The following is a 14,691-nucleotide window of genomic DNA, read 5'->3' as shown; positions in this document are numbered from 1 at the left end:
GTCAGGGGACAGGGAGCAGAGGGGTTTAGATGGGTTGGGAGTTCGGGGGGGGGGCTGTCAGGGGGTGGGGAGTGGTTGGATGGGGCGTGGGAGTCCCAGGGGTCTGTCTGGGGGTGGGGGTGTGGATAAGGGTTGGGGCAGTCAGGGGACAAGAGGCAGGGAGGCTTAGATAGGGGGTGGAGTCCTGGGGGGCAGTTAGGGGCAGGGGTCCCAGGAGGGGGCAGTCAGGGGACAAGGAACGGGGGGAGGGTTGGGGGTTCTGGGGGGGCGGGAAGTGGGAGGGGCGGGACTAGTGCGGTGCTCCTCCCGTCCTCTTTTTTTGCTTGCTGAAATATGGTAACCCTATTCTAGCGCAGCTCTTCAAAGCACAGCGGTCTGCCAGTGGCACACCCAACAACCCAGGCAAGCCCCTTCTGGGAAATTTAGCACGATCAGCAATGTTAGTACCTCCTCCCCTGGTCTCAGGCTGCTCAGGCAGACAAACTACTGTATGGCTACCTCCCTGCAGCGGAATTCTAGTGTCAGAAGGGGTTTCCTGCATCATCACCTCTTCTCTTCACACCAGCATATTTGGGACAGGACCTAACTGGTGCCAATGGTGCATTATAACTCATGAATCTAAGCATTGTTCCAGACTCAGAGTTCAAATCAAACCCAACCCAAGGCAGAAATTGGAAGTTAAAAAACAACAACAACAGCAGCAGCACATGTGAGCTAAAGTAGCCATGATTGGGCCTAAAGTACATTCTGTATTTCTCATATCTACCATATCAGTTTTATTGCTGAAGAATTCCAATGCTTTACTTAAGAAAAATCTCCTCTCAAACTCATGCAGGGTATTTCTAGTAGAATTATGCTATTCAAGGTGTTTCCACCTAAAATTATGGAACATTGTTTCTAATCCCCTTGTTGCAGTGAACAAAACAGTCTCTGACTGCTTTAGTATTTGATATTTAGCTTCTCTCTTTTAAGCCTTCTTTGATTTAGCTTGTAAGTTGTCTCCAGCAATGTACAATAAATAAGCACCTCAGAATCTAAGAAGTCTCTGTCTACTTAACAGTAATTTTAAAATGTAATTGATTTTGTTTCATGTTTTTCACATATGTAAATTCAACTTCTCATCTTGGTGTGTAAGGATTGTTTTTATTTTCAGCTCTTTTCCCACTGCACCTTCTGGGTACTGGGGAAGAGAGTATTAAAAATGTGACAGAGATAATAATAGATCACTACAGGGACATTATCTATTCCACTAACCATCTAGCATATAGCAGTGAACATAATATGACAACAAAGCATTTATCTTGTCTTTATTTAAAGGATGGTGGTTTCAAAACAAAGAGGACTGTTACTCGATGGACTAACATTATCTATCCTTCCTGCTTCTGATAGTTATTTTTTCTGTTCTCAGACAGCAGGATTTCAGGAGATTCTGACTGAAATTGAAATTTTAGCTTTGATTGTGGGATGTTTATGTCATGACCTTGACCACAGGGGAACCAACAATGCCTTCCAAGCCAAGTAAGTTTTCTAATTCTTATTACTTTAATTTGTTTCCCTTCCATATCAGAGCAAAAGGTGACAGGGGATAAAGAATGAAGCATTAATTTTCAGGCTCCTAGGCCAAGGCCAAGTATTCCTGCGCTTACATGTAATGAGGGACTATCCATCTTTATAATTCCCTATTCTTTTTGGTAATTGCTGACTTGCCCTTTGTGTCATGCTCTTGATTTGGGTTGCCCCTTGTGAACTAACACCTAATATAGAAATGTGATGCCAAACACTGATGATCCCTCCAGTCAGAGTATCTGCCAGCTAGAGACCTGCCGACACTGAGCACGAGAAGCATTGCAAATGCCCCAATCTCTCCTTGGCTGGTATGTTGGAATCATTGTGAAACCTTTTCCGGTTATTTAATACATTTAAATAAAAGCAGGTAAAACTGAAGCCTTGTGTCCACAAAAGGGTGACATTCACTCCACCTGCATAAAGCCAAAGTTTTCAATCTTTGGCACGTGGAATGGTTGCCACCAACCTAAAACTATGGTGTGGGGATCTGTGCAATCGGATGTGGCAGTTATGCCAGCCTAACTCCACCACACCAGCTGTGTGGACTAGTAGGGCCACTAGTTCCATACAAACCCAGGTATGTGGCTTCTCTCCTGGCCTAGCCCCAATGAGACTATGGGCCTGGCTTGGAGACCTCTGGCATGGTGCACAGGGTGTGTGAAGGCACCTCTGTGAGGCCAGCTGGTTGACGGATATGCTGTTGAGCTTGTGTATGAGACTTTCTATTCAGAAAGTTATCTGTTAAGTGGAGTCTTGCACCTGCTGTACAGATCCCAGTGAATTTCACTCTAAAAGGAAATCTAGTTTAGGGGTCCTGGGCCTGATCCTGCAACCCTTACACAGTTATGCTCTACTGCCACAAGCAGTCCCCTGCTCCACACGATTGCTGGTAGAGGCAGTTTAGTGTAGTGGGGGGAGGGAGAGTTTATTCCCTTTCTTTTTACTGTGGTGATAAGGAGGTTCCTTTGATCAAAGGGCATCTCTCTTCTTTCCCACTCCCACCCCTGCCATCCATGTTTGGAAGGGGGCAGGAAATCTCCCATTACAACATCCCAGCTGAGCTCTGCAATGGAGTTGTCAGATAGATGTCTAATCCAGGACCTATATGGTTTCCTTGGCTCACTGCAATAAAGGAAACGTGACCATCTGCAGATAACCAGAATCCAAAAAAGATTGGGGTTTTGTGGTCCGTGGACCGCAGCATGGTTTTGTGGCTCTGCCCTGCTGCTAGTCCTATGGACCAAAGGGAGAGGTGGCCAGCTCCACAGCTATTTGAAAGCCAGAGCGCTGTTGTGCTCATTTATTCCCCCTCGACACATTTTTGTGCAAAAAAGGAGCACGTGTGCCACAGACTGTAGTATACATTGACTGTTTTGTTTCTTAGGGCAAACTGGCTCATTACACTTCACCCGTGTTGATGTTTCTAATGCAACCAGTTAGCATTTCCTTAGCTGCTGTTTCCTCAGCTGCTGCTCACTCTCAAGGAAACAATGACATTGTCTGGCTTGTCACTTGCCAAGGCAAGAAAAATCAATTGCAGTGCTCAAGAGACAGGACTACTGGTGCAAAGGTTACAAAGTATCACCAGTTGCTTTATGCTGCTGGAGTCTTGACCAGAAGCAGAAAAAAGGGAAAACTGTGTAAGACAAATGGGAAAACTTTGCTGATTGATTTTCATGTTCCTAATTCACAAAGATAAGACTTGTGTAGGATTTAAATCCCTATAGACTCAGACTCTGATTAACCTAACCGTTCTCTATTGGAATGTTTATTGGAATGTAATATTTCTCTTGGGAAGTTTGAAATAGAGGATTTCAGCACTTGAATGCTGTCACTTCCAGTACAACTGACAACTGAGTACAAAGAGGATACTGTATTTTTCTAATGCCATAAAGAAATTATTGAAGACATTTAAGAGAAGACATGACACACAGATAAAATATCCCTGAAAACAGAAATTGTACCTCTCATAACAGCAGCTGTGATTTATTCTTCCAAGCTTACTTATAAAGTTAAGCAACATATTTTCCTGTTTTATCTTAGTGCCGAGTACCAGTGTTTTGTGTGATGAAAGATCAAGAGGTATATGATGGAAGCAACATCAAAGTTCTCTGAAATTGCTCTGTTAGTACACCTCAGCACTGTTTTCTCTAGGGATGATGTTTCCCACTTATCCCCCTCTCTATTACAGCTGCCCCTGATGATTAAATATCAGTATGGTACAGCTTTGTAGTATATGCTCCTAGGAGACGCCTGCTATTCGTTTCTAGCATAATCTCTTATACTCATTTCTTTGGAAAGAAAACCCATCTTGTCGCTTTAGGCTGGGTCTCAGAAGTGAAATACTGGTGAACATTAATCTACTCTGACAGTCCAATCCCACTCCCCTCCACCTTCCAACAATTCTCAATTTCATAATTACATTTCATAGTTTTTCTTTCTTTAAAGTTTCAGCTTAGAACTTTTAAACTGTATGCTACATATTTTGCAACTAGCTTTTATAAAAAATAACCATGATTAGAAATATATTCTAAGAATGTTAGACTTTTATAGTTTCAGCTTCTGTTTTTGCTTCCTCTTTTTCCTTAGTATTTTTAAAACCACAGCATTTTAATTACCCTTGAGCTCTTTTACAGCAGAATTTTGCAAATGCCTGCTATCTCCCATTGTTATTATATGTATTAGGGACTGGCTTGGTACAAAGGTAGAGGAAAAGACAATCCCTGCCCCACTACATATATTACATGTCTGTGACTGTCTGTGTGTGTGTGTGTGTGTGTGTGATACACCCCTGCAGTATATGGAACATATACAAAACATCACCTAATTTGGAATGAAACTAGTCTTACTCTTAAAAAGCAACAGAGAGTCCTGTGGCACCTTTAAGACTAACAGATGTATTGGAGCATAAACTTTCGTGGGTGAATGCCCACTTCATCAGATTACTCTTGTTATTACAGACAGTGATAAGGCACCATCACTTAGGTGCTTTTGAAAAGCTCACCCAAAATGTCTGTATTGCTCAGGAGGAATCCTTAGCTGGTCAAAGCAGACTTAACAGGGTCCAGAACCTGCAGGTCTATAATATTAATTGGGTCTAGCCATAGATTAGTACAGGGATCGGCAACCTTTGGCCGTCAGGGAAATCTGCAGGCAGGCCGGGATGGTTTGTTTACCTGCAGCGTGTGCAGGTTCAGTCAATCGCAGCTCCCACTGGCCGCAGTTCACTGTTCCAGGCCAATGGGGACTGCGGGAAGCGGCAGCCAGCACATCCCTCAGCCCACGCCGCTTCCCACAGCCCTTTGGCCTGGAACAGCGAACCGTGGCCAGTGGGAGCTGCGATCAGCCGAACTTGCGGACGCTGCAGGTAAACAAACAGACCGTCCGGCCCACCAGCGGATTTCCCTGACGGGCCATGAGCCAAAGGTTGCCGATCTCTGGATTAGTACATTGAGCTATGGACTTCCATCTCTGCATTTCCATACACCATATTGGAGAGTGTTTGGGTGAAGACATCATTTAAAACGTGTTTGGTAAGAGGGCAGATGCTAATTGCTAATGTTCCTTGTTCTGTTTCAGGAGTGGATCAGCTTTGGCTCAACTTTATGGAACTTCTGCAACTTTGGAGCACCATCATTTTAATCATGCTGTCATGATTCTTCAAAGCGAGGTACCAGACTAGCTGGATTATTACTTTCACTGTAGGGTGGGGGGCTGTTTCACCTCCAGGGAAACACACCCCATGCCCAAACTCCTTTAATGGGCCTTTCCTCCGGGCAGCGTTTATTGACTACCACAAAGCTCTCACACAACACAACATAAAACAATTTAACTGCAACTGCTGACTATTTTCCCCTGAGACTCTCCCTGCTTCATTCAGCCAGGGGAAAAGGACATAATCTTCCCCTGTCTCCCCCTTGGATCATTCATCTTTCTTATGTATACCCTTTTCAGCCATGGAATAGCCAAGGAACTCTTAATCCTTTCCCAGCTGATGTGTTTACCTTGTCACACTCACCTTCTATTGTAAAATTTAAAACCTGCTTTCCTTTTATGGGCAACCACAATATGTACAGTATGCTTGGAATGTTTAGTTTTGTATTTTCAATAACTGCTGTTGGGTTTATTACATATACTGCAGTAACACCCAAAGTGTGCTGGGAGCTTCCACATATATGGGGAGGTATAGTCCCTGCCCTGAAGAGCTTACTTTTTAATTGTACGCATGATGTGACAAACTAGTGGTGTAACAATAAGTGGGGGAAATAGGCAGACACTGGTTACAAAAATAGATCATATAGTTACTAAGTTGGGCACTTGACTTTTTACAGAATATCTTCCTCAAAAGAAAAATTAAAGCCATATCTTCAAAATGGGGGACTGCATCTTGGAAAGCAGTGACTCTGAAAATGATTTAGGGGTTATAATAGCCAAACATGAGCTCCCAGAGCAATGCTGGAGTAACAAGGCTAATCCAACCCAAGGATGTATAAACAGGGGAGGAGTGAATAGGAATGGGAAGGTGATTTTACCTCTGTACATGGCATTGGTGAGACCAATACCAGAATACTGCTTACAGTTCTGGTGTCTACATTTTTTAAATGATGTTGAAAAAACTGGAGAGGGTGCAGAGAAGAGCAAAATGAATTGAGGGCTGGAAAAAAACACCTCATATTGAGAGACTTAGGGCTTGTCTACACTTAAAATGCTGCAGCTGCGCCACTGTAGCACTTCAGCCAACAGGAGGGCTTCTCCCTGAGAGGCAGTAGCTGTGTTGACAGTAGAAGCCCTCCTTTCGACATAGCATTGTCTACATTGAGAGGTAGGTCAGCATAACTGACCAGCCCTGAGCAACATAATTATATCAAAATAAAGTTACTAGAGTAGAACAACCCTAAGAGTTCAATCTGTTTAGTTTATCAAAAACGAGTTTGGGGGGAGACTTGATAAGTGCTTTGACAGGGAAAAATACCAGGTACCAATGGGCTCTTTCACCTAGTGGAGAAAGGCATAACAAGAACCAATGGCTGGAAGCTGAAGCCAGACAAAAATCAAATTTGAAACAAGCCACAATTTTTTATTTTTATTTTTAAAACAAGGAAGATGATTAATCATTGGAACATACTACTGAGGGAAGTGGTGGATTCTCCATCTCTTGATATCTTCAGATCAAGACTGGGTGCCTTTCTGGAAAATGTGTTTTAGTGGAACAAAAGTTATTGGGCTCAAAACAGGAGGGCTTGTGTGATACAGGAGGTCAGATGAAATGATTTAATGGTCCCTGCTGGCCTCAAAAGAATCCCCACAAATCTATGAAAAACTTCTTCCCTCCCTGGGCAAAGTGTTCCCTTACCCAATTTACTCCTTCTCTTTCGTCATCCAAACATCATCTGTCCTGGCAACTCCATCCAATTCACCCTGCTATGATTTTAAGTCTTACATTCTGTGTGTTGTTACTTGTCTGGATAAAAAATTCACAGATGGAAGCAAACACTCTCCAACTGGGAATAGAGACAAATTCAGATCCTCTGCTTTTGCAAGTAGATAACATGCAAATTTGCACCAAGTATCTGGACCTCTCACTCTAGTCGGCTGAAATTAGATTACACCCTATATGTTAGTGTTTAATATTCTAGTCTATCTGTGTTTTCTAGGGGGAAATGGCATAGAAATCTAAAGAAATAATACAATATGCTATCAGCATGAACAAAAAAAGGTGCCTGTATTTGGTCTAGGCACCTTTGACACACGTGATCATGGGTTTTGTGCTGTGGTGATGTTGCCTTATACATTATGAAATAGTTCAGCAAGCAATAAAGCCTTGAATATAGTGGGATAGCCCTTTGTTAGCTGTTTATTATAAAATATTTCAGATTTACTAGTAAGTAATTCTATGCTGTGACTATCTACTGTTTTTTGAGCACATATGGGTTTGGGCTTTTCTTTGTACACCATACCTAAGTTGTAGTCTATAACTAAATGTCTTCTAGAATTCCCCTCACCTTCCCAACACATAGGTGAAAGGAAATCTTTTACAAGATTAAGGTCACTAGAGGAAGAAAAGATGCCCCTTATCTATGGAAAGCTCTTGTTTTCTTTATAGTGTTATAGCTTCTTCCTAAGCACTAGATGGCAGTGCACATTGGATATGAAAATTATACTGCTGTCAACTATCAAAATTAGATTCAGTTACCAAAAACATCGTTATATCTAAGAGTAGGAAGCAATACCTAAGTGCGATGTTAATATGTGAATGTAATCATATGTGACTGACGTTACAAAGTCCAGTATTAGCTTAAAGTTCAACCAAATTCAATTGCAAATTTCATTCAGTTTGTATTCTCTGGATAAATTATGGGCTCTGTGTTCCCCCTTATTTGACACGTCTCTAACTATAAAACTGTTAGTATTATCTTCCTTTCCCAAAACAGCAACATTAAATAATTTGTTCTCTTTCATTCTGGCTGTAAAACATTTTCCAGAATCATGAGCCTTCACCGTCCTTTAAAAAGTGCCTTCTTACAGGGCCCATAAAAAGTGCCTTCTTACAGGGCCCACAAGGTCTAGGGCTGTACAAACTTAGCTTCTCCTCAGTCTGAGTTACTAAAGCCTGTACATACAGTGAGATAGTGGAAAATAGTCAGGGTGAGTGGAGAGCCTGTATTTTGAATGAAAAACTGATTTAGTGTCTTTGACTGCTCTAACAGCAGCTTGCGTGCCTTTGAGCAGCAGCATAGATAAATCTGTTGGCAGCACAACTGAAAAGCCACAAAGCACAGCTCCAAAAACATTTGCTAAAAGGGAAAGATTGAGATGTATCCATAGTTTTTCCTCCATAAACTGGGTCTGTGCAGAGTCAGACTAAAGAATAAATCTTTTTGCAAGAGGCTGTAATATTAGCACAGTTAAGAAACACAGCCCAGCTTTTTGAATACAGTGGCCAGCACTTCCTGTCCTAATGTAATCTCAGTAGCATTAACTTTATTATTTTATCATGGTTTTACCATGATTCAGAAAAAACTTCTGTGTAGCAAAATGGGGCAGATTACAGTGTTAGAAATCTTTTTAAAAATCTATAATGATTGTTAGTCCTTTACCTTCTCTCTCTCTTTCATTACAGGGTCACAACATCTTTGCTAACTTGTCCTCCAAGGAGTACAGTGACCTTATGCAGCTTCTGAAGCAGTCAATATTGGCAACAGATCTCACTCTGTATTTTGAGTAGGTATTGGCATTATTTATATTTGACAAATGAAAATCCAAAGAACATTGTGGTAATGACCCATGAAGCACCAATGGGGGTACGTAAAATATTAAGTTAGTGGTTAATTATGGTTGGAGATATTTAGTCTAGCACTTATTTTATCTTAGGCTAATGGAAGTTTCTTATCTGCCCAAATGAGTTTCATTTTGATATTCAGCAAAAGCCACGACATATCCTGTCCTCAAACTTGAAGCAACTTCAGAAGAAAGTCATAGCCCAATCTTGTATTTCCTCTACACAGGATTCCCAAAGGAGACTTTCATGTGCAAAGAGTGCAGGATTGTTTCTGTGGGCCAAAACTACAAAGAGATTGTACATTTTTAGCCCTTTTTGAATTTCTAGGCAAATCCCCAATGGTGTTATCATTTGTGCCACATAAAAAAAAACCCAGCAAAAAAGCTGTATTTAGTTACACCACCTGAGCATCTGGCCCTGTAAATCAAAGTAGCTCCATTGAAGACAAAATGTGATGATTTATATCAAATGAGGATCCATCCTGCAAAGTTTAACTGAATCAATCATGACTGGAGGTGTCCCACAAATACAGTTATTTCATGTTCATTCTTGGTTTTCCTATCACACCTCCAAGTAGTCAAAGTAACACGAGTTCTTCCATTTTCCTGGCACTGTAATTAGTTTATTAAAAAACAAAACAAAACAGCACACCCCAGGAGATTCAAACAGAATGTGTAATAGGCATATGGAGTCATAGGTGCAATTGTTGGCATCTCAGTTTTACATTTCCTAAGGCCTGGGCTACACTAGCGGGGGGGTTCGAACTAAGATACGCAACTTCAGCTACGCTATTCGCATAGCTGAAGTCGAAGTATCTTAGTTCGACTTACCTGGCTGTTCTCACGGCATCGAGTTGACCGCCGCAGCTCCCTCATCGACTCCGCTTACTCCTCCTGCTGAGGTGGAGTACAGGCGTCGATTCAGGGATCAATTTATCGCACACTACCCGATCCGGCGGGTAGTATAGACGTACCCTTAGCATCACACCTCCAACAAAGTGTGTCAGTCAGAACCCCATTTGCTGGGGTGCACTTGGGGAATTTACTGGGAGAAGTACAATACTGTCTGCCCAGGCACAACACTGTTCCAGCCTAAGGAATTTCAGTGTATTAGAAAATAGCTTGTTGTCCATTAGCACCCTACTCGCACTCCACTAGGTGGCATTTACATATTGATTTTTGAGTTTGTATGGAGAAGGATATGGATTTTTCCTTCCTCGCTCCTGAGTGCTGATGGCTTGATGCCAAACCAAGTTTCCAAAGAACTTCAGGCAAAATCTTTTCCTCATCTGGGTCTGTTAATCTAGATTTAAAATATGCCATACCATTGGGCACCGATTGGAATGGGGCAAACAAAGCTTGCTCTGACTGCTCATTGTATTATTTTAATACTGCATTAAGAGCTCATCTGCTGCTAATATTGGCCATCTCAGAGTTCACTGCTTTCTTTTCTCCCCCATGGTAGTCTACATCACCAAAAGACTTTTCATAGACAAATTGAGGCATTTGCCTCTCAAAACAAAATTAAACATTTTTGCTAAAATAGCTTACAACAAAAATGACTTCAAGATGTTCTTTTAGCAACATACACAGTGGGCCCTGACCAGGAGAAAGCTGCCTTCACAGCTACTACCTCACACTTTCTGGCCCTTCCAGTCTAGTAAGTGGTCTGTGCAGACTGCTCCTGATTTTGATGGATAATATGACAATGGAAATTGCCAGTGACTTAGGACAGTGATGCCTGGAACCATAATGAGCACTCTGTATGCCCCCCCTCCCCCAGTGTCCCAGCACAAGTAGCTAGTGCTCCAAAAATTATTGGCATTCACTGGTAAGGGGGTGTGGGCAGGTTGGCTGAAGGGTGATGATAAATTTTTTCCACAGTTCCTGAGCAAATTCAACCAGCAGGATTCTGGGGAGCCCCTGGAACAGCATCAGGTTCTCTCTCAGCAAAAATACCCAGGAGAGGGGAAACAGTTGCTGCTCTTCTCTGGGTGGATAAATCCCCCCCTGGGCACAGCCGCCCTTTCCCCCTCCTGACACCAGAAGTACTATCACATATTAAGACAAATCCAGCTTCTATTGTGCCGTTTGTGCTAATAGAACTACTCATACTATTCTATGCTAATTGTACAATTTACTCTAAGTGTGTTTGAAAACCACTACCACATAAGCTTTCTGACTGTACATGCATTTAAAAGCCAAATTATGCAAACTGATTCTTTTGGGCAAGCATATTCTTGCTGCATTGACATCATTTCTCAGTTTTCTGCCTCTTAAATGGCTGGGGGTGGGGAGCATCAGCATTGCAGTATTCTTGGATCTCCACTGTACTGCTGTTCATAAAGTTCACTTAGCACTCAGGGATTTGGTTTGCGAAGCAATAAAAGTATAGATGGAGGAAGACCCTTAGGACTTGCTCAAGATATTGTATGTTTATAGGACTTTAACTAATGAACAAATAAACAGATTACCTACAAGTGAAAGATCAGACCTGGCATTTGTTAGATGTGTAGACATGTTGATGATAAATTATCTCTAAGTTTTAGTGGATAATTTAAGCAATTTTAGCCAATACCTGTTCCTTAAAAGTCCTCATGTAAACAATTAGCTATTGTCAGGCAACAGTCAACTACCAAAGTTTTCTCAAGTACTATGACTGGGAATAAATAGAAATGCATGTATTTCAGAGCCCCAAAAATGACTTTCAGTTTTTGTTTATGAAAAGAGAAGGGGAAAAAGGCCATCTGCTTCTCTTCATCCCCCTGGTATCCTAGCCCATTTTTGTCTTTTTTTTTTTTTTTTCATTTATTTAAACTTAAGTGTCTTGAAGTCTCTACTAAACATGAAATAAATTAGAAAAAGTTTCAAAGGTGTTTTCTGCATTATCACTGGTAGATGAGTTTTTGAATGCAAACTCCTATTTAAGCCCTAGCCCTGCACAGGGGACTACTATGATAGTCTGACCTCCTACGCAATGTAAGTATCTAGATAGGTAGTCTTAAGGATACACTTACAGTGGTACACAGCAAGAATACAAGGGTGTACCCAAACAGAACAGATTACAGGATTGAGCCCATATTTCATGAGGTTCTCAAGGGAGGGAATTATTGTTTTTGTCTGTTTAGTGCAATGTATACCCATGACACTGTATAAATAATAAACAATACGATTAGGTGAGAATTAGGTCTGATTACTTGGTCTGGCAATGAGTCTCACACTAGGCAACAGAATAGAATTGAAAAAAAAATTTTAGCTATGAGTTCTGATACTTACAGCTCACGATAGTAGTGTTATACACATACCAAAAAGATACAGGCGACCCAATGGCCCAATAACAACATTTCATCCCTTATACTTTTCCTTAGAATTTCTGAGATTTACTGAAATGATGTCCTGAATCACTGGACTGTAGACCTTTATTATATATTAACCCAGCTTTATCTCTGAGCATGAATACATCAATAAGTATTTCTCTTCAGCCCCTCAAGTGGATTACAAAATAACTGAACATTACGTTTATTTCGGACACTCTTGAATGTCACTTGCATAGCTTTATTTACAGAAGTTACAAAACTGGTCCTAGTGGAGACCATGTTTAAGCATCCATTAAGGCAGCGTTACGTTGTTTCCTCACACATGGCTGCTTTTCAGATTGAGCCTTTCCAATGCTAGAATCGCTGTGCGGATTTAGTATGTTCCTTCTGCATTTGTTCCAGTGGAGCTTAAAGCAGCTGTTATTCAGAAGTGTGTGGCTCACCAAAATGTCTTGAATCACCTATATTTTATGTTACTGCTTTATGCATCTCTCTGCTTTTTATTTGTGATGTCACAATGTTCAGGGTGGGCATGAGAGGTCACCTTTTCTTCTGAACTGTCAGTTTGTTGCCCAGATAATATATGTATTGCCTAGGAATCACAAATAACTGGAGATCAAAGAATTATCTTTATATAGTGTTGTGAAGGCCAAGACTATAACAGGGTTCAAAAAAGAACTAGATAAATTTGTGGAGGATAGGTCCATCAATGGCTATTAGCCAGGTATGGTGTCCCGAGCCTCTGTTTGCCAGAAGCTGGGAATGGGCAACAGGGGATGGATCACTCAATGATTACCTGCTATGTTCATTCCCCCTGGGGCACCTGGCATTAGCCACTGTTGGAAGACAGGATATGGGCTAGATGGACCTTTGCTCTGAACCAGTATGGCCATTCTTATGTTATCCAATTTTGCTCTATGATATTTTTCTGGTAAGACTTTGGCAAGGAAATGTGTATTAAATAGAAAAATGTAAAGTCTGCCACCTCTGGCTGTGCTAACAACAAATGTATAGCTGCCAATGACCAGTTTATGATTAGGCTGATTTAAGGTCTATGCGCCAGCTACTCTAGGCCATTAAAATTTTCATCATTGCAGTATTTATTCCCACAGGGATGGTTATGCCATCATGCCATGAATCTATGTGAAATAAATTAATTTTGTTTTCTGCTTGTGTGACTTTGCATTGTATTAGCAACTTTTGTAAAATCCAGCCACTTTATATCATATTTCATGAAACACAGAGAGTGTATAATGTCATCATATGAGCTGCTTCTCATTAGTGTGCTAGCAACCTCCACATTAAATAAGGGGGTTGGGGAGAAATCATACAATGCCATTAGAAAAAAATCTGTGATTTGCCATATGTCAGTGAGAGGTCTTGGTTGGAATACAATGCAATAACAAACAAAGAGTTTAATTATTTCTGTATTTAATTCTGTTTATAGATTCATAGATCCCAAGGCCAGAAAGGACCATTCTGATCATCTAGTCTGACTTCTTGTATAATACAGGCCATAGAACTGCCCCAAAATAGTTCCTAGAGCATAGCTTTTAGAAAAAACATCCAATCAATTTAAAAAATTGTCAGTGATGAAGAATCCATCATGACCCTTGACAAGTTGTTGCAATAGTTAATTACCCTCACCGTTAAAAATGTATGCCTCCTTTCAAGTCTAAATTTGTCTTTCTTCAACTTCCAGACCTTGGATCATGTTTTATCTCTGCTAGGTTGAAGAGCCCATTATTAAATATTTGTTCCCTCTGTAGGTACTTACAGGGCCGGCTCTAGGTTTTTTGCGGCCCCAAGCAAAAAAAATTTTGGCTGCCCCCCGTCCCAGCCCTGGGCTCCTTGCTGCACCCCCCCGACCTATAAGACTCATTAACAGGGCCGCCGGGGTGGGGGGGGGCCGCAAGTGGGGCAATTTGCCTCAGGCCCCGGGCCCAGCAGGGGCCCCCGCGAGCCCTGGCCCAGGTCTTTGGCGGCATTTCAGCGGCGGGGGGCCCTTTAGTCACTCCGGGTCTTCGGCGGCATCGGGTCCTTCAGTGCTGCCGAAGACGCGGAGCAACTGTAGGGCCTCCTGCTGCCAAAATGCTGCCAAAGACCCGGACCACCGCCGGGTGAGTACAAGCGCTGCAGCTCCCCTGCTTTGCCCTTGGCTCCCTGAATCCTCTGGCTAGGGTTACCATATTTCAACAATCAAAAAAGAGGACGGGAGGAGCCCCACCCTAGCCCCGCCCCCGTCCTGTCCTAGCCCCGCCCCCGTCCTGTCCTAGCCCCGCCCCTGCCCCTTCCACTCCCTCCCACTTCCTGCCCCCTCAGAACCCCCAACCCTCCCCCCCACTCCTTGTCCCCTGACTGCCCCCCAGGACTCCACCCCCTCCCTAAGCCTCCCTGCCTCTTGTCCCCTGACTGCCTCCTCCTGGGACCTTCCCCACATCCTAACTGGCCCCCTAGGACCCTACCCCCCTACCTGTCCCCTGACTGCCCCAACCCTTATCCACACCCCCACCCCCTGACAGCCCCCCCC

General features: G+C 42.4%; 1 protein-coding gene across 1 annotated transcript in view; it reads left to right on the top strand.

Annotated features, from left to right (window-relative positions):
- PDE11A (phosphodiesterase 11A) overlaps window positions 1–14,691 on the top strand; it is a 237,067-nt gene that overhangs the window by 187,980 nt on the left and 34,396 nt on the right. Inside the window, exons 13-15 of the mRNA XM_034785945.1 lie at window positions 1,409–1,518; window positions 5,146–5,236; window positions 8,687–8,787. Coding sequence (XP_034641836.1) covers window positions 1,409–1,518; window positions 5,146–5,236; window positions 8,687–8,787 — 302 coding nt within the window. The remainder of the gene's footprint in view (window positions 1–1,408; window positions 1,519–5,145; window positions 5,237–8,686; window positions 8,788–14,691) is intronic.

The sequence above is a fragment of the Trachemys scripta genome, chromosome 11 (genome assembly GCF_013100865.1).
Source record: "Trachemys scripta elegans isolate TJP31775 chromosome 11, CAS_Tse_1.0, whole genome shotgun sequence".
In the NCBI taxonomy this organism is placed as follows: domain Eukaryota; kingdom Metazoa; phylum Chordata; order Testudines; family Emydidae; genus Trachemys; species Trachemys scripta.
The sequence above is the reverse complement of the archived record's forward strand: the minus strand, read 5'-3'. Positions and strand labels throughout refer to the sequence as shown.